This window comes from Mytilus californianus, unplaced genomic scaffold (genome assembly GCF_021869535.1).
Source record: "Mytilus californianus isolate M0D057914Y unplaced genomic scaffold, xbMytCali1.0.p SCAF_2, whole genome shotgun sequence".
NCBI lineage: Eukaryota > Metazoa > Mollusca > Bivalvia > Mytilida > Mytilidae > Mytilus > Mytilus californianus.
This window is the reverse complement of record NW_026262668.1, coordinates 118,052,885-118,077,685: the sequence shown is the minus strand read 5'-3', so window position 1 is coordinate 118,077,685 and position 24,801 is coordinate 118,052,885. Positions and strand designations below refer to the sequence as shown.

Genomic DNA, 24,801 nt, shown 5'->3' with positions numbered 1-24,801 from the left:
TTTTAGTTTCTGTTCTCTAACTTAAGTTTGCCTCAACCAAATGTTATAAAAGTTATACATAATGCTTATTACTACAAAACACAGATCAAGTTTGAATTTTTGTGGCGTCACTGTAACCGTTCTAGGGTTATGCCCCTTTATAAATGGAAAAATTGCAAATATTTTATTTTCTTCTAAATATCAAGTAATTTTTAAAATTGGAGTTATCTTCCTTTGTCCATGATTATAATTGAATCAACTACAATCAATGCTTTATACAATGCAATTTTTTATTTTGACTTCCACTGATAAAACACAGATCAAGTTGAATTTGGGTAGTGTCACTTTAACCATTATTGAGTTATGCCCCTTTATAAATGGAAAGATTGCAAAATTTTTAGTTTCCATTCTGTAAATTAAGTTTGCACCAACCAATCATTATGAAACCTATACACAATATTCATTACCACAAAACTAAGATCAAGTACAAATTTTTTGTTTCCGTTTTCTAACTTAGTTTGCCTCAACTAAATATTATGAAACTTATACACAATGTTTATTACTACATAATACAGATTAAGTACGAAATTTGGTGGCGACACTTTTACCATTCTTGAGTTATGTCCCTTTATAAACATAAAAATTGCTGAATTTTTCGTTTCCATTCTCTAACTTTAGTTTGTCTCAACCAAATGTCATAAAACTTATACACAACCGTTTTAGAGTTATGCGTGTTTACAAATAGAAAAATTTCTGAATTTTTAGTTTCTGTTCTCTACTTAAGTTAGCCTCAACCAAATGTTATGAGACTTACACACAATGCTTATTACCACAAAACTCAGATCAAGTTCAAATTTGGGTAGCGTCACTTTTACCGTTTTTCAGTTATGTCCCTTTATAACTATATGATATGCAAGCAGGGGCATCATCTGTGTCCACATGTGGACACTATCCACATTTTTTTATTGATATGGACAATAGAGACACATTAGATACCAGCAAAACAAAAGGTGTCAGACTTCTGCAATAACAAAAAAATGTATCTCAAATTCCAAGAGACTTTTACCGCAATTTTCTAAATCAGAAAAAAATTGTTTTACTTCATCAAGTTTGTAGTGTGAACACAGCAATTATTGGCTATAGTTAACGACGAATCTAACTAACAGTAAAAGCCAACACACTGAATTCCCTGATTTGTGTAAGCCTATGTGTTTTGTATACGAAATGACTGAAATAGAGCAATAATTTGCAAATATTTAATTGTCAAGGCATTCAATAAGAAGGATAACCAAAATGCCACCATGACCACATCCAATTCTAAATATATTTAGTATAACTATTACCAGTTTAAGTAATATGTGATTGGTGTCTCATTGGTGTTTACAAGATTTCTTCTGATCATGTTCAAATAACCCATAAGTGTATAAAACCATCAAACCATCATACCATTTTAACGAGAAAAGACTTCAAAAAAATCAACAAGATCAACATTTTGTAAGTAATGAAATGAACAACTCAAGGAAATAACTTGTTTGAATGTTATACAAGTAATTTATTTAAAGGAAAGACTAAATTGAGATCAGCAAAAATTTAATTTTGATAGTTTAAATCTTAGCATAATATCAATACTACTTTTAAAATGTTAAAATTTGTTTTGCATGACATTATTGCACTGTAAAAAATTTGTATGTTTTTCTGTTCTTGGTTACTTTCATCTATGATGGGAGATAACTCAAATTCAGTTCTTGATGATCTGAACGTAATCTGGCAAAAAATATACTTTAATAACATCAAAAGAGAGAAAAAAGAAATTGTCTTGTTTTTCTTTGTATGGAGGTCTATTATAAAGACAATAAATTTTATTAATAATGATTCAAAATTTTATATTTTTTAAATGCATAAATCTATCAAAAGTCTTCAGTTGAGATTACTAGCACTAGTTGAAATTCACACAGAAATAATTTTTTATTGTTTTATAATCCTTTCCAAATTGCAAGTTTGAAAATATGACACTGTATTTTGGTTATAAATTCCTTTCCAAATCACTAGATAAAATAAATTGACACAGCTGGAAATTCTCCCAAATATAACTTTTCCTCATTGTAAATTGTAAATCCTATCCATATCAATGAATAGAACGTTTTGATACAGGTTGAAATTCGCACAAAACACTTGGTATATGAATTAACTAATACTTTCTCCTTAAAAAATTGACTTTAAATACATTCCGTTTCCCCTATTTTGACATTTTTACCTTTTATGTCTGTTTGTTTTATTTTTATTTGATGCGACTGTCATACAAGTGAGAGGTTAAGCGCTATAAAACCAGGTTCAATCCACCATTTTCTACATACGAAAATGCCTGTACCAAGTCAGGAATATGACAGTTGTTGTCCATTCGTTTGATGTGTTTGTGCTTTTGATTTTGTCATTTGATTAGGGACTTTCCGTTTTGAATTTTCCTCGGAGTTCAGTAATTTTGTGATTTAACTTTTCATTATAACTTTCGAATAAAAAATTGCAACTTTGAAAATATATTCCAATTCACTATATAACTTTTGAATCAGTAATACAACCTTTGATAATATATTCCGTTTCATTATAACTTTTGAATCAATAATACCACCTTTGATAATATATTCCATTTCATTATAACTTTTGAATCAAGAATACCACCTTTGAAAATATATTCCATTTCATTATAACTTTTGAATCAATAATTCCACCTCTGGAAATATATTCCATTTCATTATAACTTTTGAATCAGTAATACCACCTTTGATAATATATTCCATTTCATTATAACTTTTGAATCAATAATACCACCTTTGAAAACAAATTCCATTTCATTATAACTTTTGAATCAATAATACCACCTTTGATAATATATTCCATTTCATTATAACTTTTGAATCAACAATACCACCTTTGAAAATATATTCCATTTCATTATAACTTTTGAATCAATAAAGCCACCTTTGAAAATATATTCCATTTCATTATAACTTTTGAATCAGTAATATCAACTTTGACAATCATGATAATACATTCCATTTCATTATACCTTTTGAATCAATAATACCACCTTTGAAAATATATTCCATTTCATTAAAACTTTTGAATCAGTAATACATGTACTACCTTTGAAAATAAATTCCATTCACTATTACTTTTAGTAAATCAGTACTTTCCGTTTTGAATTTTCCTCGGAGTTCAGTATTTTTGTGATTAAACTTTTCATTATAACTTTCGAATCAGAAATTGCAACTTTGAAAATATATTCCAATTCACTATATAACTTTTGAATCAGTAATACCATCTTTGAAAATATATTCCGTTTCATTATAACTTTTGAACCAATAATACCACCTTTGATAATATATTCCATTTTATTATAACTTTTGAATCAAGAATACCACCTTTGAAAATATATTCCATTTCATTATAACTTTTGAATCAATAATGCCACCTCTGAAAATATATTCCATTTCATTATAACTTTTGAATCAGTAATACCACCTTTAATAATATATTCCATTTCATTATAACTTTTGAATCAATAATACCACCTATGAAAACAAATTCCATTTCATTATAACTTTTGAATCAATAATACCACCTTTGATAATATATTCCATTTCATTTTAACTTTTGAATCAAGAATACCACCTTTGAAAATATATTCCATTTCATTATAACTTTTGAATCAATAATTTCATCTCTGAAAGTATATTCCATTTCATTATAACTTTTGAATCAGTAATACCACCTTTGATAATATATTCCATTTCATTATAACTTTTGAATCAATAATACCAACTTTGAAAACAAATTCCATTTCATTATAACTTTTGAATCAATAATACCACCTTTGATAATATATTCCATTTCATTATAACTTTTGAATCAAAAAAGCCACCTTTGAAAATATATTCTATTTTATTATAACTTTTGAATCAGTAATATCAACTTTGATAATCATGATAATACATTCCATTTCATTATACCCTTTGAATCAATAATACCAGCTTTGAAAATATATTCCATTTCATTATAACTTTTGAATCAGTAATACATGTACTACCTTTGAAAATAAATTCCATTTACTAATACTTTTAGTAAATCAGTACTTTCCGTTTTGAATTTTACTCGGAGTTCAGTATTTTTGTGATTTAACTTTTTATTATAACTTTCGAATCAGAAATTGCAACTTTGAAAATATATTCCAGTTCACTATATAACTTTTGAATCAGTAATACCACATTTGATAATATATTCCGTTTCATTATAACTTTGGAATCAATAATACCACCTTTGATAATATATCCATTTCATTATAACTTTTGAATCAAGAATACCACCTTTGAAAATATATTCCATTTCATTATAACTTTTGAATCAATAATGCCACCTCTGAAAATATATTCCATTTCATTATAACTTTTGAATCAGTAATACCACCTTTAATAATATATTCCATTTCATTATAACTTTTGAATCAATAATATCACCTTTGAATACAAATTCCATTTCATTATAACTTTTGAATCAATAATACCACCTTTGATAATTTATTCCATTTCATTATAACTTTTGAATCAATAAAGCCACCTTTGAAAATATATTCCATTTCATTATAGCTTTTGAATCAGTAATATCAACTTTGATAATCATGATAATACATTCCATTTCATTATAACTTTTGAATCAATAATGCCACCTCTGAAAATATATTCCATTTCATTATAATTTTTGAATCAGTAATACCACCTCTGATGATATATTCCATTTCATTATAACTTTTGAATCAATAATACCACCTTTGAAAACAAATTCCATTTCATTATAACTTTTCACTCAATAATACCACCTTTGATAATATATTCCATTTCATTATAACTTTTGAATCAACAATTCCACCTTTGAAAATGTATTCCATTTCATTATAACTTTTGAATCAATAAAGCCACCTTTGAAAATATGTTCCATTTCATTATAACTTTTGAATCAGTAATATCAACTTTGATAATCATGATAATACATTCCATTTCATTATAACATTTGAATCAATAATACCACTTTAGAAAATATATTCAATTTCATTATAACTTTTGAATCAGTAATACATGTACTACCTTTGAAAATAAATTCCATTCACTATTACTTTTAGTAAATCAGTAAATCCCAATTAATCACTATATTCAATTTCATTATAACATATGTATTCCATTCCAGTAATATATTTAAAAATAAAAGTAAATCCCTCTTATACTCAAATCCATTTGAAGCACTTTAATTTTATAGCGCTGTATTTATCAACCAGAGTCTGGTGGAGGTTCAGGCGGAAGTGGGGGTTTAATCTTCACATTCTGCTGAAAACCTTGTTGATAACACATAAATGGGTAATATCCATAATATCCAGTTGAATACATTCCATATGGGTTTTAATATGGATTCTGCATGAACATATTTGCATAATCCATTGGTTATGCTTTGGCCGCTTGTGTGGGTATAGAAGGGGTTTCAGACTTGGATGTTGAAACTACATTTTGGATTTTTTTGGGAGGTTCTTCATCAGATTTGTCTTCATACATTAATGTTTTTTATCTGATATCTTGCAAGTGTTTTTTTTTGGAACGATTAATAAAAATTTATGAAAAATCTTCTTCGTCAAGGCTTTGTGGATGATTGTGAATTTCATTATTATAAAAGTCCTTCAAATGAATGACATCCCTCATCAACACATTGCTATTAATGTACTTTTTTTGTTTGTTTGTCTGAGTCTTTCCTTTATTACACCAATGAATGAGGATACGGCTTTTTCCTGAAATGAAGTTAACCGAGCTATTTCCCCTGACATCTCATCGATCTCTTTGTCTGCATGTTTAATGTCTTTGTCTATTTGTTTACATTACACTTTATATTCTGCGTGCTTGTCTTTTTGGTCGCAGTCTTTCCAGAAATTATATACTGGGAGTGTGCAGGGTTCCCCCCCCCCCCTATTTCCATCGGCTTTGTGGCCCTTCATGTGACAGTTGCTACATCTTATAGATTTCAATGGCCCTATTGGGTCTGGGTCATTCACTATTAGGTCTATCTGCCTTCTTTTATGGACGAAATCAGCTTTTTATTTTTCTTTCATTTGCAAGTTTTTTAGCAATTTTTTCTTTAATTTTATCCATGTTATTTCTTTAACTAGAAGAATTTTCAGGGGAAGCAATAGAGATCTCATTTTTTTCTGAACAAGTAACTGACTCTAAGTTTTTTAGAGCATATTGTAATTTCCTTTTGTGTCCAATGGTAGTGGATTATTATCAAACATATAGTCTAAGTCATTTTCAATGTTCATGGCGCGAAATAAACTGCTATCGCAAAATTCATTTTCCATAAAAGTTTGCTAGTATTTCAGAAATTCTGGTCCCAATTGTTGCAACAATTCACTCGCAGACATATCCATTCTTACAGTTTGAAAAATAAATTTGTAATAAAGATGAGTACCAAAAACACCTGGTTTGTTGGTCACTGGGAATATCTATTTTTTTAGTGAAGAGGGGTCAGAAATGGTAGCTTGTTATACATTTCAGTTGCAGGATTTTTTTTGTATTTTGAATTCACTAAAATTGACTTCAATAATTTTTATTTACCAAAATTTTTAATATTTCCAGGATAATATAAATTAAAAAGACAAACAAAAATGAAATTCTGTATAACTTTTTTTTCCGCAAACTATAGTAGAATAACTCATTCTGGACTTCAGGTGAAAAGCAAGGTGTCAGTTTTATTGTTACAGAGCCAATTCTGTTGTAAGAAAAAAGAGACAGGTATTTAAAAATCATAGGCCATTACAGTTCATTTATTGGAACAAAGGATGATGATTTCACAATCAAACAGATTCAAAAAGGAATCAAACTTGATGAAAAAGATCAATTACAAATACATCATTTAAAGGAAAGTGGTAAAAGAATATCTGAAATAGCTAGGAAAACTGGAATAAGTATACCTTCAGTCAAAAAGTATTTTTATAATGATGAACCAATAAAAAGACCTAGAGAATACTCCAGACCAATTATGACTTATGATGTAATAGAGTGTATTGCATTTTTTGTAGAAAACTGTCCGTCAATTCAAATTAGAGAAATCCAAAAAAAGTTATTAGATACTGGTGTTTGTACATTAGAAACTTGTCCAACTGAATCTTCAATATGCAGAACCTTAAAAAATGACCTTTTATTATCTCGCAAGAAAGTTAGATCTGTTGCAAAGGAATCACAAACACTGAATGTAGAAACTAGTTTTGATGATTACATAAATATTATATCTACAACAAATTCTTTCAACTTGCATTTTTTTTTTATGAAAGTACATTTTTGAAAAACTCTAGTGACAGGAAATACGGGTATTCATTGTATGGACATGATGCAATAGAAATACAACGGTTTGCATCTGATGCTACACTGACACTTAATTTATTACACAGTAGAACTGGAATAGACTATTTCAATCTAGTTGAAGGCCCATCTTACAGTTTGCAGCTATTAAACTTTTTTTGTGATGTTTTAACCACGGGTTATATGGTGCACCTATATTAAGTCCTGGTGGTGTTGTTATTATGGATAACTGTAGATTTCATCACGCTAGACTAATTAAAAAAGATCTTGAGTATTTGTTTGCAAATAACGGTGTAACTTTGATTTATCAGCCACCATACCATCCAGAATTAAATATTTGCGAGTACTGTTTTAAACTAATCAAAGATGGAATTAAAAGAGAAAATCATTTTTTATGAATATCATATGGAACTTGCAATAGCTGACTCTGTATTAGATAGCATTAACCAATCTTTATCTGAAAGAATTTTCCAACATTGTAGATATATCCGTTGATCAAGGAAGGTTATGTCTCTTGATTTGATGTATAAAGAATAAAGAATATGAAACAAATAAAAAGTTGTCCCTTTTTTTGTTGATGTTTGTCTTTGATATGGAGAAACAGTTTCATAAATTGTTTTAAGTAGTTGAATATTATAGTAATGAAGAAATAATCTGCGGTACTCTGATATTACTTGCATACATGTATCATAAGATTGTTGTCTAAAGTACAAAAATGTACATCCATCCCATGTTCTTTTCTCATATCATAGTTTTTTAATTTAGACACTAACTTTGATGCATTAGTGGAGATCCCACCTATGAAATCGGCACTGTTTTTATAGTTTCAAATGGGTCAGGAAAAAAAATATTTGTTAATAGATCATGTACTATTAAATTTCATTTACATTATTATTGTCATCATTATTATTGTTATTGGAATAAATGAGTCTTTTTTTTTAAATATCAAATAATATTTTCCTGAAAACTTGCTGTTTTCATCTAAAAATCAACAATAGTCAGTTTAATGTTAGAACAAATTTAACCACTGAACAGGTGAAGTCACTTCATGGACTTTCATAGGTAAATCCATCAAGGTAGATTATTATAGATTCAGTGAGACTTAAATCTGGCAACTGGTCAATTTAAATGTCCAAATAGTATTGTCAATTTTACAATCTGGTTGAACGATAGGTAAAGGTAAACAGCAACACCTATAGTCACAGTAAGACAAAAATGAAAAAGATATCTACAACAATAGATAGGTGTCTATACAATAAGTAAAGTTCAAGATAGCCCTGAGTCTAAACAGTTGTGAAATGGAAAAAATAACAAGATACTATCAAAGATCTGTCATCATCACCAAAACATAAAGATATAACAAAAGACAACCACTGACGAGATTCTGAACATGAAACACGCATGCGTACATGCACCGGGTTGACATCTATTTGAGGGCTCCAGGAATCCATGGGTGACATTTTGCAATACAAGATTTCTGTTCCTATCTGACAGACCATACCTCCTTTTTCCTAATATCAGTCCAAATTTCTCGTCCTTTATCTCGGTCAACGTATTTTGTAGAGCCTACCTATTTTTTGGATTATTAAATTGTTTTCGTCCTGAATATGCAAGACACGTTTTTCATCGGATATTAAGCCAACATTTAGCAATCAATAAATTCTTAATTGTTATACCGGTGACTTAACTTTGGAGTAGATTGCACACCACAAAGTCTTCAAACATAATAGGAAGACATTGTCTAGTGAATTACCTGGAATAATTTACGAAATCTTAATGTAAAATATGAGAAACAAAATATGTTTGCTCCTGACTGTAAATAAGCTAAATGATGTTCACCGCTGGCAAATATCAGTCGCAATAGTAAATAATAAGATAAACAAAATGTGTATAATTAAGTCTTATAAGCCACATAGATTGATATACAGATTTTTTTCTTACCTTCTTACTAGATTAAGATATAGTATTATCATAAAACGTTAGATGTAAAATATAACTCTTTGTGATATTCTTGCAACCATTTCCATAGAGGTTAGATTTAACGATCATTAAAATCTGAAACGTCACTGCAAACATGTCATATCTCTTATAGCGTTTTCTCACAGTTTGTTAGGGGACAGTTAGATATGTAAGTCTCATAAGAAAACATGGTTTTTTTTTCAATACCATGCTGATTCAGATGTTATTCCTCATAGGAAGTAAACTGTGTCTTTAAAATCGGAAAATAAGCATATAATAAGAAGTCATCAATAATTTGATAAGTCAGACGCGCTTTTTTGTCTACATAAGATTCGTGAGTGGCTCTCGAATCAAAGCAGTTGGATAACCAAATCAAATTTGTTTAAAAGAATGATACAAAAAAAACACAGAAAAGATGTACCGAATACGGCAATAAGCAATTCAGCAATAACTCTACACATATTTAATATACAAATAAAAACAATGTTTTGGAAATTGACATCGCTTATGTTTCAAATGACACAACCGCAATCCCGTCCTCTTTTCCCTGATTGTGACATCATCTAACACGACTTATTGTCGTATTTTACTTTCCATGAGCAACACGATATGTGCAATCAGTAGATTATGAACTGCTAACACTTTTAGGCACCCTAGTTCATCCCTATTTTGTGCATTTCCAAAATGAATGCTTTAAATGGGATTCTAATTTTCGCTTTGGACGGACATAATTGACAATTTTTATTTCGACCGTTATTTTGGTTACCAAAATGGAACCATTATTTACCTTTTTTGTTAAAAGCATTTTTTTTAATACGTTTTAAATTCATTGTAACATACTCCATTTATACCAACAAACCTATGAACTGTTTTCTGTTTTTCCGACTCGACAAGCATTAAAGACCAATCGTATTGATAAAGTTAAATACATCTTACCTTGTGTCTTAATAAGAAAAGGTGCACACTTTTGTGACAAGTTAAATGGTGCTTTAACATTAATATCAAGAATACTTTCTAATATTTCCGGTGTTGTTTCCATCATCTTTTTATAATTACCGCTACCAGCATTGTTCACCTACATACCAAAATCAAGAAACGTTTGTGACTATCTAAAAAGATTCGTTACAACTTTAATGACTAAATGCTGTATAAACACATATTTGACCAGCGTAAAACATTGTTGTCAATGTCTGTTTAGAAAGATTTATTACAGTTGTAAAAACTAAATTTATTTTAAAGTAGTGATTGAAAGATCCGAGCAAGACTTAATTATTCAGATGATATTTTAATAATGCCTAACATTTATACAATTGGTATCGCCGTAGCGACGTTACGTAATAAGTTAATGTCCTGAAGGTTTGTGCGGTACCTTCCCGGAATAAATGAAGATATTACATTCCCCCTTAACTTTGAATTAGAAAAAAAATTATATAAATGTAAATTAAAATATAAAACTAAGTTTGTATACAATATACATCAATTAAATTATCACAGTCTTTGTACTGTTCTTTTTGTAATGTTCACTTATATTTTTGTTATAAAATAGAGTGCACATTCTTTCTTATGTTGTAATAGAATAGAGTTCACATTCTTTCATTTTAGCCAGCAATCACATAACATAATCTCTAAAATGTTGCGGTGCGCGTCTGTCTCCTTTTGATCTATAATCTAGTTCTTCTGGTTGGGTTTCCTGATTTTTATTACTTCTATTAATGTCCATCAGTTGATTATCATGAGGTGTTTCTCTGGTTTTCCAAAGTCTCTTTATCCGCCCCCTCCCGTGCCTGTCTTGCAGGTGGAGGGGGTGATTTGTCGTCATCTTCTTGTTTCTGTTCTGAATATACTTTTTAATTTTCTCCTTGTATCGTCTATCTCTTTAATTTATCTCATCATATAAATTTTCATCCTTGTCAGTTGCTCTCGGTATATACTCTAATCTCGTCCTAATAGGTCTGATCATTTCAGCTTTATACGGTGATATTCTTGTAGGTGTTGAACTGTTACTCATAAACATTTCCTGTATAGCTGTTGCACTGTCTTTCTTTTGTAGATTTTCTTTTCGTTCTGATCTGTTGATGAGTTTCATTTTTCCTCTGTCCTGTTCTGTAACTTTCATTACATATTTCTTTAAATCTTGTATCCTCAAGTGGTTTGTTTTTGTAAAAGACCCATCAGCTCTAATTTTTAACATCCCTTACTCAATAAGAGTTGTGATTTACTTATCAATGGTGGAGAATTGATTTTTCCTTCAACAACAATGAATTTTGTTTCTGTGCCACATGTTTCATTTCTTATTACGGTCGTAAATTCTCCCTTTATTGCTAGTGAATTTTGCAGTGTACTTAACTTGATTGTGTTCCTTTCTAACATTGGATTTCCGTATGCTCTTTTCTGAAACTTTAAGAATTGATTCTCATCCATCATATTCACGTCTGCTCCACTATCTGGTTCCACCTTAACATCCATATCATCAATTCTAACTGTCAGTATTTTTTCAATATCTTTTGTTCCATGAATGGTCTTCACTTTGAGTTTTTTCATTAAGTGCTTGCTAGTTTCTCCAAAATAATCTTCATCTTCTTCATAGTCTGATTTGTCTGTATTTGAATCGGTTTCATTTGTATCTTCTGTTGTTTTCTTCACATTTCTTCTGTTTCTATAGTTGCTGATTACTAGTATCATATTCTACTTCGTTTCTCTTTTCTATTCTGCATACTGAAGAAAAATGATTATATAGTCCACAATCTCTACATTGTTTACCATATGCTGGAAATCTTCTCTCCTCACCATGATCAAATCCACAACAACTACAATCAGCCTTTGTTGTCATATTTCTATCATTTCTATAACTTTGTGGAAATATATCATGTTTAAATTCCTGTGCGCTGTTGTATTATCTGTATTTGATTTGCTGAACGCATGCTGTGACTTCCGAATTCCATGTCCTTCATCTGTAAATAAATGTCTTCCCGCTTCTTCAACAAACTTTTCTAGATTCCAACCTTTACTTATAGCCCTCTTTATCTATTCCTGATTGGTTATGGTTTGTATGCAATGTTCCAGGATTCTTTCTTCACATGTAGCTTCAAATTCACACTCATGTGCCTTTTCTCTGATTCTCATTACATATGTTACTGTATTTTCGTCTCTTAACTGCTTCATTTTTAAGAATAAATACCTGGCATGATGTGTGTTCCTTTTTGATAAATAATACTTATTTAATTTGTTCTTTAATATTTTATACTCATATTCTCCTTCTTCATTTCTTGAGCTTCTTTCCAATCTTGATATGTCTTTCCCTCCATAAATGATTAGTGCATCCTTTTTATCTTCAGGTTCAGTTATCCTAAAATATCGAAATTCTCTCTCTATTCTCTCAAGCCATTCCTCCCATTGCTTTCCTGTGGATATTTGATCTTCAGACGGTATAAATGATTGTGAGCGTAAATTCTTGGTTTTTTTGTAACTATCGTTATTCTCTGGGCTCTTCTCGATCCATAATCTCTGTTTTAGCGTTATCTTCCTTTCGATTCTCTTTTTTAGCGTGATCTTTTTTTAATTCTCTGTTCCATTAACTTTTCTTCTTTGTTTACACTGCTAATGTCTGCGAATTTCTTTGTTTTTATCCTCGCCATTGAAAGATCCGAGCGAGACTTGATTATTCAGATGGTATTTTAATAATGACTAACAAATATACAATTGGTATCGTCGTAGCGACGTAACGTTATAATTTAATGTCCCGAAGGATTATGCGGTACGTTCCCGGAATAAATGAAGATATAACAGTGATTGGTTGGAAAGATGAAAGGAAGATATGCATCTGCGCTGTAGCGAATATTATGTAAAATTTGTGATAGTCAAGAGTCACTGATCATTTTTGACAAATGATTTGTGTTCACGTGTCCGGAGTCACCGTCGAATCTTACACCTTTAAAAAAATGTGAGTTTTGCAGTGACAAACAATTTTCACGGATTAGCTAAAGTAAAATAAGGAAGAATTGATTGATTGATTGTTGATTGCTTAACTTCCAGTGGCAAATATCTCATGCGTGTTTATAAAGAAAAAAAGAAGAAGATACGAATGGCGTTATAGAAGACTTGTGACATATGCAGTGAATATTTCTATATTAGATGTTACAAAACAAGTCACCTTTACTTTATTAAACGTTTGGGCATGGGTACACTAGAGTAATTGAAGAATTGTGCCACCCGCAGTCACTTTCAAACATACAATGTGATAAAATTACCTCTTTATGTGCCTATTACAAGTCAGGAGACAGAAATTCAGTGGTTGTCTTTGTTGCTGTCTATTATATCTTTTTTTTTCTGTTATTGTTTTATTTTAAATCAGGCCGGTGTTTTTTGTTTGAATTGTTTAATATTTTGTTATTTCGGGCCTTTATAGCTGACTATACAGTATGGGGTTTGCTCATTGTTGTAGGCCATACGATGATCTATAAATTCTTGAATCGGTATTGTTTTTATTCTGTTTGATAATTGTCTCTTTATTTTATATCGATAAGAGCGACTATTAAATTGAACCCATCCCTTTAGATTTTAGTATTTCATCAAATAAGTTCGAACAATTATACAAATAAATTAAAACACCTGCTGAGAATTGTCAAATATCCAGTTCATTCTTACCAAGGCATCAATCTGTCCAAATGTAGATAGGGTTTTATGTATCAGCTGATCTAAATCGTCTTGCTTAACAACATCGCATCTTATAACTATGATCTGAAAATTTAACAAAGAAATTGAAGTTAGATTAATATAAATGACGCCAAAAGTGTTAAGTTAAATATATGAATATGGGACTTCAAAATTTTAAAAGACAGATGCTAAATTGTTCTCCAGGATATCTGTTCCAACATATATAACAAAAGAGAGGCGAAAGATACCAAAGGGACAATCAAACTCATAAGTCGAAAATAAACTGACAATGCCATGGCTAAAAAGAAAAAGACGAACAGACAAACAACTGTACACAAAACACAACTTAGAAAACTAAGGACTGAGCAACATGAACTCCACCAAAAATTTGCAGGTGATCTCAGGTGCTCCAGGAGGGTAGGAAGATCCTTCTCCACATGTGGCACCTGTCGTGTGGCTCATGTTAGTACAAACCCGGTGATAAGTCTAATTTGGATGGTCACATTCAGGGAAAAGGGGACGGCATTGTAGTTACGACAATTGGAACACATCCGTTTTCATTTGTGAAACGGATATTCCATAACAGTCAACCAACTCGTGATGGCGTCCGTAAAATTTACGAAGGAATGATTTCATCATCACCACTTGGAACTCTTGGTTTAATAGCTTCTTAGTGAGCAACAACCATCGTATAATGAAATCATGATAGGAAATACAAGCCCTAGAATACTAGTATCGTATCAACTGGAAGATATATACTCCGTATGCAGGCGCTGCTGGAATGTTGTGCGTCATAACTTGTGCGTTGATAAATTAAGAAATTATAAAGAAACAAAGGTTCAAACTCTCTGAGGAAAAAATGACCTTAGATGAATTTGGCTATTTTAGGTCCCTTTTGGTTATATATCTCTTCACGTGTTTTGTCTTACATCCATGGCTTTCAAATGTTTGGGTTAAAGCGTTCCTGATGTAGGTAAATCCAGAATAGCTCTTCGGATGCATGAAATTAATAAAGTGTTATTTTTATTTACCAGCACTTGTCCGATACCATTGCGTGGTGGACTGTTAGTCCAGGAGAGCATCAGTAACTTCGTAGTCACTGCGTCGGTACTGACATGATTCATAACCACTTTTCGTTGATGATTTAAGAAATAATTAAGAAAATAAACTTCCATCGTCCTCATGAAAACTTTATCTTAGAAGAACTTGGCTATATTTTAGGTCCATTTAGTCATATTACTTTTCTAGGTTTTTTTTGTCTTATACAACTTTGGCTTTTAAATATTTGGATTTGAACGTTCCTGATGAAAATAAATCCCGAAATTGTCGAACGCACGAAATTAATAAGGTGTAATTTTCATCTAACGTCAGAGTAAAATCTGTTCAGCTTTGAATTACCTGGCCAGATTGCGTCAGATAATCATCCCCACTTTTAGCGGAATAGCATTTAACCTGACAAGCTTTTTATAGAACTTAAAGTTTCGGGTTATCCTTTTGTTTAACTTTTCTATATAAGAGCAAATGACCTTATAAGTGGGCAATACCTTGGCTTACTATGCCTGACCAGAATAAACTCATCAAAGATACCTTGGTGATAATTTAGGACGCATTTCATCAATGGCACTCAAAACAAAACAGCTGGATTGTCAAATGAATTACAAATTATGTTACAATCCATATGGATAAACAATAACTGGAAAATAAAAAGTGAACCCACTTTTACCAGAGTTGATGTGAATTGGGAGTTTTCTTAATAGGTGATTTACTTAAAGAAAACAGTGAATCTTTTATTTTGCATGCATTCCGCAGACAATATAACCTTAATATCAATTTCCTGGAATACCATTGGGATTTCATTTATAGTTTCCCATTTTGTTGTACTAAAACAACAAATTTAGTATGTTCCAGTGAAACAATTTACATAGAATTCTTGCTACAAATTCATTATTGTATAAAAAATAAAAATAACACGTTATTAATTTCATGCTTCTGAAGCGCCTTTCTGGATTTACCTTCTTCATGAACGCCCAAAGCCGAATAGTTGAACGCCAAGGATGTATAAGAACCGAAAGAGTTGAAGAGAGATATAACCAAAAAGGACATAAAAAATAGCCAAATCCATCCAAGGCCAACTTTGCAATAGTGAGTTGAAAACTTAGTTTCCTTATTATTTCAAAATTTAAATTTCATAAACGGACAATATTAGAAAGGTTTGATACAAATCATGTCAATAACGAAGTACTGACTGCTGAGCTAACGATACCCTTGGGGACTGATAGTCCACAAGCAGAGACCTAATGCTGTAAAACATGAAAACAACACGTTATGAATTGCATGCGATCACCAGGAACGCTTAAAGCCAAATATTTGAAAGCCAAGAATGTATAAGAAACAGTTGAAGAGCTATATGACCAAAAAGGACCTAAAAATAACCAAATCCATCTATGAACAGTTTTATATAATGTGGGTTAAAAGAAACCAATTCATGTAGTTTCGTTAACGAAACTAAGAAAACTATAAGTCATATTTTCTGGGAATGAATCTAGTTGGTAATTTATGAATTGAAATTTCAGCATTTTTTCAACATAAATGTAATTTGACTATACCATCAAATGCAAAAAAAAACATTATTCTTGGGTCAGAGCCATGGTATGTTTCCTTAATTGTATTCACTGTTCTGGTTAAGTATTACATTTATACATGTCACTTTAATGCTTCATTGCCAGCTCTAACTGGCGCGATCAATACGTTTAAACATATATACCTACCAAATAGAAAGAATATATGACTCCTTTTACAGATCATCAAAATCAAAAGAGAAATTTGAGAGTAAATGGAAATTGATTAAAAATATAGTTTGTATGTGAGGAGAGATATCTCCTTTTACAATCACATAAGGCATTATGATAATGTATGTAGAATTAATAAGATGTTGGTGCAAATCACAATTGGACAATGGTTAGTGTACATCATTACATTGCATTGATAGTATTCTACACATATACATAACAGTTGTATTGTATTGGATTTGTTTCCCTTTGACTATGGCTGTTATTTACTCTTTCCTGCTTGACCCTTACATGTTAATGATATCTGGTAGTCTCTCTTGGTGCTTTCTATGTTCGATGATGTATTATTGAAGAGAGGCGAAAGATACCAATGGGACATTCAAACTCATAAGTCGAAAATAAACTGACAACGCCATGGCTAAAAAAGAAAAAAACCAACAGACAAACAATAGTACACAAAACCTAACATAGAAAACTAAAAACTGACAACACAAACCCCACCAACTGGGGGTGATCTCATGTGCTACAGAAGGGTAAGCAGATTCTGATTGACATGTGATACCCGTCGTGTTGCTCATGTTAGTACAAACCCGGTAATAAGTCTAATTCGGTAGGTCACATTCGGGGTAAAGAGAACGGGATTGTAGTTACGACATTTGGAACATATCCGCTATCATCTGTGAAACGGATATTCCATAACGGTCTACCCATTGGTGGCCTTCGGCTGTTGTCTGCTCTTTGGTCGGATTGTTTTCTCTTTGACATATTCCCCATTTCCATTCTCAATTTTCCTAACTCGTTATGGCGTCCGTAAAATTTACGAAGGTTCACAACTTGGAACTCTTTGTTTTAAAAGCATTCTTGTGAGCAGCAACCTTCTGTCAAGGAAATAATGATAGAAAATACAAACCCTGGAATATATATCGTATCAACTAGGAGATATATACTCCGTATGCAGGCGCTGCTGGAATGTTGCTACACAGAAATGAAAAGTTCACAATTGGGAAGCTGAAATCATCTCTTTTGTCGTAAAGTTTTGTTTTCAACCGACCCTCATTGTTAATTTCTAGATGTAAGTCAAGATATGAGGCAGACTTAAATGTATCTGTTGTATCCTTTATCTCAAGTTCGATGGGATAGATGCGTTCCATGATCAGGTTGATAACTACCATATATATATAAAAGTACCATATTTAACATTTTAGCTTTAGACTGCCTTACAAAATTCAATATTAATATTTGTATTACAGATTATGTTTATATCTATGTACCTCAATTCTTGGAGTTTGATTAAGATAAAACAAAATTAATATAAAACAAAAAAAATACAAAGATGAAGAGAACTGACACAAAAATTTAGCTAAGACCATTTTAGTCTGGTGTAAAAAAAAAACCATGATTTTAATGTTTTATGAACACTTTATTTACATAAAATGCCCGTAGCAATGATATTTTGTTTGATCACATGCTTTCCATGACACATTACCATCTTATATGGGGTAATAATTGCGCTCTTCCTTTCAGGCATAGATTATTACCCAATCATCGGATAATTCTTTGGACTATCATTCTAAATATATACGTTTAGCATTACCATTTTAGCTGGAAATACTTGTTCCAAACATAAATTTCTGATATGTATATAATTACATCATCAGCGGGCAAAACTTTCACCTCATTTTATTGATCACCAACGGTAACGCTTTGATCCGACATTCATTGTATGATCTTGTATGTGATGTAACCTGACCTGCGGGTAGCCTTATGGTCTAATAGTACCAGCGAGTGACCCTTAAGTCTGATCATCTTGATATAAGGTATAACCTTATTAAAGGGGATGCATTTAACCTTCTTTTCCTGCTACAGTGAGTAATCAACCCATTAATTTTATTCGTTTACCTACAATTCCTGATAGAGAACAATACCTTTTCAGCAGATAATCCTTTGGTCTGACAATCATTTGAAACAGCATTTAACCTTTCTTCATTTCTTGCTGCTAAAACTAATTTTACATCGAAAGTTGCCAACAACAATGCTGTTGCCTCACCAATTCCAGAACTAGCTCCTGAATATAAATTTAATTTAAATAGTTATCAATGTTCAAAATAAAAATATGTTATCAACGATTAATGTATTCTAGAAAAAAAAGGAAACAGTAATAAACTGATTTTCAAAAACTCATAAACTCGTTTTGAATATATACAAACCAAGAGAAATAACAGTAGGAAATCGCATCCACTCAAAACGGAGACCAGAATGCGTCTCAAGGGTATGATTCTCTTGTTTTGTATACGTCATTCGTCATAAGAATTAACCAATAGTGTAAGGACAGAAAATAAGACACTGTATTCTTGCCAAGACCACTCGTATGTATATGAGATGAAGAAATCGCTAAAATGTAGGCTAATTAGTGAATGGACTGCATAAAGATATCTGAACGTGAAACCAAACACCTCGGCAAGATGCTTATTTATGTCTTTGGAAAGGTTTAGTACGATTTTTTCTCTATATGAATACAAAAAACAAGTCGTTCAGTAGTACCCATCGGAATGCTGACTGATGCTACATGAACCACGGCGCTTTGCAAATATACCCCTTTATCTACATATATTTTTTGGTGTTTAATGTTTTTTTTAAGTAAATATTTCTTCATTTTCACTTGTTTAATGTGTTCTTGCTCTTACCCATACACCTGTTACAATAACAGTAGTTTTTACATGATGTCAATCTATTCACATCTTGAAGTGAAAAGTTTAGAAAAGAGTTTGCATCATGTAAAAGCCCCTGTTAAAGAAAAATTGCATGGTTAGGAGCATTAACACATTAAATAAGTTAAAACATATAGAAATATTTCCTCAAACAAAAAATATACATAGAAACAAGAGGCTCTTGAATCGCTCACCTGGAATTATTTGTGTAGATCTTGTATCAATGCTTATTTTGCTGTTTAATATAGAGTAATGCGTGTTTAAACATGCACTTTAAAGTTTCTCTCTATCTAAAATAGTTTCTGCCAAAAAAACGATAAAAATAATTAGTTAAGGGCAATAACTCTTTAATATTAGGGGTTAATTAACAATTTTGGTTATTTTACTTCTTTGTAGGTCTAACTTTTTTGTATTTTTTTTTTTTGCCAATTTAAGATTCCCTCTATCTACCATATTTTCTGTAAAAAGGTTATTTTTCTTTATCTATAATAGATTTCAAAATGATAACAAAAAAACTGAAAAATGTCATAAAAAATATCATTTCAGGTGCAATAACTCCAAATTTTCTAGAATTAAAGCTGCTGAGCATTTTTATCAGTTTTCCTGTGACTGCTTTCAATTTTGCGATATAAGCAAAAAACTGCATTTTACCCCTATGTTCTATTTTTAGAATAAAAAACACAAACTTTATCCTATATACAATAAAGATCATTTTCCCCAAAGTCTGTTTAAAATAGGTTATGTCGTTTAAGAGGAGAAGATCTTTGAAAAAGTTTACAACGACGACAATTTGCTATCATAATAAATAAAATTGCGATTCATTTCGTTTTAGACCGGAAATACACACTTTCACAGCTCGCATTTACAGTATAATTTTAGAGTTCTGTAATCAGTGTGTAATAGTCATATTGAATCGAAATTTTAGTTATTAATTTATTTCATCAGAGTAATAGTTCAACACAGCAGTTTTAATATTCAATACTTTATGTTTTACCTGTAATAATCACAACTTTGTCCTTAATTGAAGTCATTCTGTCTAGAAATAAACAAACACTGTATTGAATAAGATAAGATAAGATAAGATAAGATATAATTTATTATCAATTAAGGGCCCACAAGGGGCATATAAAGAATACATGTATAAGGAAAAAGAAAATTGATTAGCATAGATACATATAATTTAAATACACAATTACAATACAATATTAGACTGTAAAAAGCCCTTGGTTTAAAGTATATAATATATTTATATGAGAAATAAATACATCTAACTCATATTGACTTGAATAAATTTTCCAACAGCATTAAGTACCTGATTGTCTTCACAGCTCAATAAATATCTGAATTTTGCTTATTGTCCAGTAAAGCAAAGTTAGGCATTTTATGGCAAACAAAGTCAGAGAAAGCATCTCTATCAGAGTTAAATGCGCAGATATACATTATTTACAAATAGCTCTTCTAAAATCAAAGTTCTTAACCAAACAGAGATAATTTTCATAGCCAAAATTTTGTTTAAATTTCAAATAATTGAACAATTTTCCATCAGAAGCATTTTTTTTTTGGCTAACATATCATGGTTTATATATTCAGTGTGAATTAATTTGTTAGATATATTTAAAAATATATATTGTCCAAAATGTTTTACTTCTAGTTTAATTACAAAAACTTCTAATAATTTCTTAACAAATGAGAACCAAGAAGTTATGTTACATTTGTGAAGCTCTTGGCTGCATTTGTAGGCGTCTTTCAACAGACTGAATTCAGGCTGAAGATTTTCAAATCTAAACCAGTATTTAACAATTGACTTTACAATATCATAATGTAGGGAGAAACGACCCAGTTCTGATAATACAGCAAAATTTACACTTTTGTGTACACAAGTATAAATTTTGAGAACTTGAGATGAAGTTTCTCACACTGAAGATTTTTATAAATATTTTCAAGATTAAATAAGAAGGATTGTAATTTATAATAAGAAACATTATAACCTCCCTATACCTCTGAATTATATAACAGAATGGGTTTAAGGGTATGATAAAAAAAAGTACAATTGATTTTATTCCCGGAGACAAATTTAAAAAATCCTTTCTTAGTTTATAATAGGCCTTAATTACGAGCCTTATTATATAGTTCAGTTTTAGCTAGATGAAATCAAATTAGCTTAACATTTACATCATTTCATAAATACAATTTGACTGCGTTATCCATGTTTTAATTACAGTAACAATAGCCATATTGAATTGACACAGTGGCATCATCAAATAAAATAGTTATAGTAGTCAATACACAAGAAGGATGATTGTGGTCCTTTAATTAAGTAGTTTCATTTGACAAGATTTTAAAAAATGTTTTATAATGGACAGATAACAAACACCAGGTGATAAAATATATATAAAAAAACACATACTTATAAGCCCTTTTGGTCATGTGGGCTAAAAATAACGAATATGGTTACATTTAAAATGATGGTGTATGTTTAAGTCGTTTATCAAAACATGAAAAAGCACACTGCAAAATCCGAAATAAAAAAGAAATGTCAATCATTTAAGTGTCTGTAACTGTAAAATCCTATATATGTTAAGTGCTATATTTGTATGACATTATGCTTTATTGTGTCTGTCAATTTCATGCCTTCTATCTTGAATTAATAAATATTAACACGACTGGAAACTTTATAAAAAACTAGAGCAAAATAGACCAAAAATAAACTTCTCCAACCATTTTAATATAATCATTACTGATGTATGAATAACATGGAAATATCTGGAACACCTTTTCCTCTGGTCAAACACATTTCACTCGATCGATACATTACCGAATGTTTACTTGCAATGATTAACACGGCGAGTGCTACTAATGGAACCGGAACTACTAACCATTCTGGAGCACCTGAGTTCACCCCTGGTGTTTGGTGGGGTATGTGTTTCTAAACCTATAGTTTTTTCTGTTTAGGGTTTTGTGGACTGCTGTTTGTCTTTTCGTCGTTTTTCTTTTGATAAATGTTCTGTCTGTTTTGTTGAACTTATGGTTTATGATTGCCTTGTATCTTCTCATTCCAGACATTATTTCATTGCATTGTTAATTGAGTAATTCGAAACGATTTGTTGCAAAAATAAATACAAAATTATTTTTTGGTTTCCATTCAATAGTTAAACGATCATTAGGGAATCCTTCACCGACTTAGTACAGATAATTACTGTCCAAACATGAAAAAAAACCATTGATTCTACATATAATGCATACAATATTAGAATAATGTTGTCTTCATTAAAGTTTCTTTGCACCGCACACTATTTTCATCTTTACCTGGACATGAGTTCAATGAACTTAATGCGAACGGTAGAAACTTTTTATTGGATCGGTGAAACAGAAAATTTCGAAATTTGAACCCAATGTCATTAATAATAAAAAGTTTTTTCAACAATAAATATAAGAACAGAGTTCTAATGTCCCCTGCGTTGCACTTATTTTATTTGTCTACTGTCCAAGTCAATAGCTTAAAAACAAAATTTTTGTTCGTTCTTTAAATTTTTTTATAACTATCTTAGAGAAATGAATGCCTCAGAACAACTGCAATGCAATTTCCGATATAATTAATATTTTCAAGGGCATAACTCTTCTCAAAATATCTGAATGGCCCGATTTTCGAAATTGTCCAAGACATTGCTGATATAAATCTTTGATATAAATTTTGATAAAAATCTAGCAAAAATTGTACACATGAGAGCACTTACAATGTAATTTTTCAAATGATTAATTTTTCCAAGGAACATTGACTCTTTCAAAAATAATAGATCGATACCGATTTTCGCACTTGTTCGAGACATTGCTGATATAAACCTATGATAAAAGTTTCATAAAATCTGGCAAGAATTGTACACATGAGAGCGTTAACAATGGAATTTTCGATATAAATAATATTCCAAGGGGCATAACTCTTTAAAAAAATGAAGATCGGCACTGATTATCGAGCTTGTCCGGGCTTTGTCCAGATATGCTTGACACATTAATTATGCTACCTGTTAAAAGAGAAAGTCAAAAACTGCTGATATAAACCCATGATATAAGTTTTTAAAGAATTTTGAAAGAATTGAACACGTGAGAGCGCTAACAAGACCGGACGAACAGACGCACACCCGATATTTCAATGTCCCCCGCAAAGCGCTGCGCGGGAGACAATAAATTCAGAAATAATTCAAAAGATGTAAGTTGATAACTATATGTAAATGAATGAAATGTGCAGATCATATATACCATAAACAAGAACGCCTTTTTTAAGTGTGATACGAGTTAATTTACTTACTTCACTAAATTAACTCTAACTTTGTGGGTCGCAAGATCTGAAAAAAGAATAATTCAAAAAAAAATAAGAGGAAACAGCAATGAGTCGATATTTTCGATGTTGATTTAAAAAAAAAGGATGAAAAGGTTTATTCACATCAAACAATCACATACTATTACACGAGTTTTTTTTCTTAAACGGCCCTGATATAAGCTCGAGACACCTATTTGAAGTATAAAAGCTTTATTTCGCATGCAACCATGGACGATATTGAAATTGACATTTACTGATTTAGTCATTATATTTTTTTTAACTATCTAACCCTTGGCTAGCGAAGATGTTATTATAATTGTCTGTCCCTCTCTGGTTGCAACCAAATTAATTTATTCTTATCCGCTGATTATTTTTTTTTTATCCTTAACATATAAATAAATCGACGCAAGGATATTTATTTTGTAAACTGATTTGCACATTAAAATGAATCAACTCAATTCCTATAGTTCCGTTGCATTATAAGAGGAGCAGCATATAGAAGATGCGCACATTTAAGCATCAATGGTTAGTATTATGGTAGTATTCTATCAAGGACTAGTAGTTATCAGCACTCAAATTTCAGGGTCAATAATTTAGTAATCAGTCGTTCAAAATGCAGAAAAAAATAAGCATGTTATAGTTTACTAAGCCAGAATCAATGTCTAAGAAAATACTATGGAATGAGCCAAAACTAACTTTTCGGGGTATTTTATAGCTGACTATGCGGTATGGGTTTTTCTAATTCTTGAAGACCGTACGATGACCTATAGCTATTAATTCCTATGTCATTTGGTCTCTGGAGGAGAGTTGTCTCATTGGCAATTGTACCATATCTTCTTATTTTTATAGATATTTTTCTTTCAATTTTAAAAGGCAAAATAACACACGAAGCTGATAATTGAAGCCGTTTAATATTGCAATTAGTCATGACGAAGCGTTTTTTTTAGAGCATGGAAAGTCACTTCTGAAAGCAAATAGATGTTAAGGAATGTAACAGTAAAGAAAAGCAA

The 24,801-nt window shown here is 30.8% G+C and overlaps 1 protein-coding gene across 1 annotated transcript in view; it reads right to left on the bottom strand.

Moving 5' to 3' along the window:
* Positions 1–20,525, bottom strand: part of LOC127728664 (3-oxoacyl-[acyl-carrier-protein] reductase FabG-like) — a 40,411-nt gene extending 19,886 nt beyond the window's left edge. Inside the window, exons 1-4 of the mRNA XM_052236273.1 lie at positions 20,471–20,525; positions 18,694–18,833; positions 13,971–14,063; positions 10,263–10,401 (exon numbers count right to left, since the gene is read on the bottom strand). Coding sequence (XP_052092233.1) covers positions 10,263–10,401; positions 13,971–14,063; positions 18,694–18,833; positions 20,471–20,507 — 409 coding nt within the window. The 5' untranslated portion in view covers positions 20,508–20,525. The remainder of the gene's footprint in view (positions 1–10,262; positions 10,402–13,970; positions 14,064–18,693; positions 18,834–20,470) is intronic.
* Between the last annotated feature and the right edge of the window lie 4,276 nt (positions 20,526–24,801).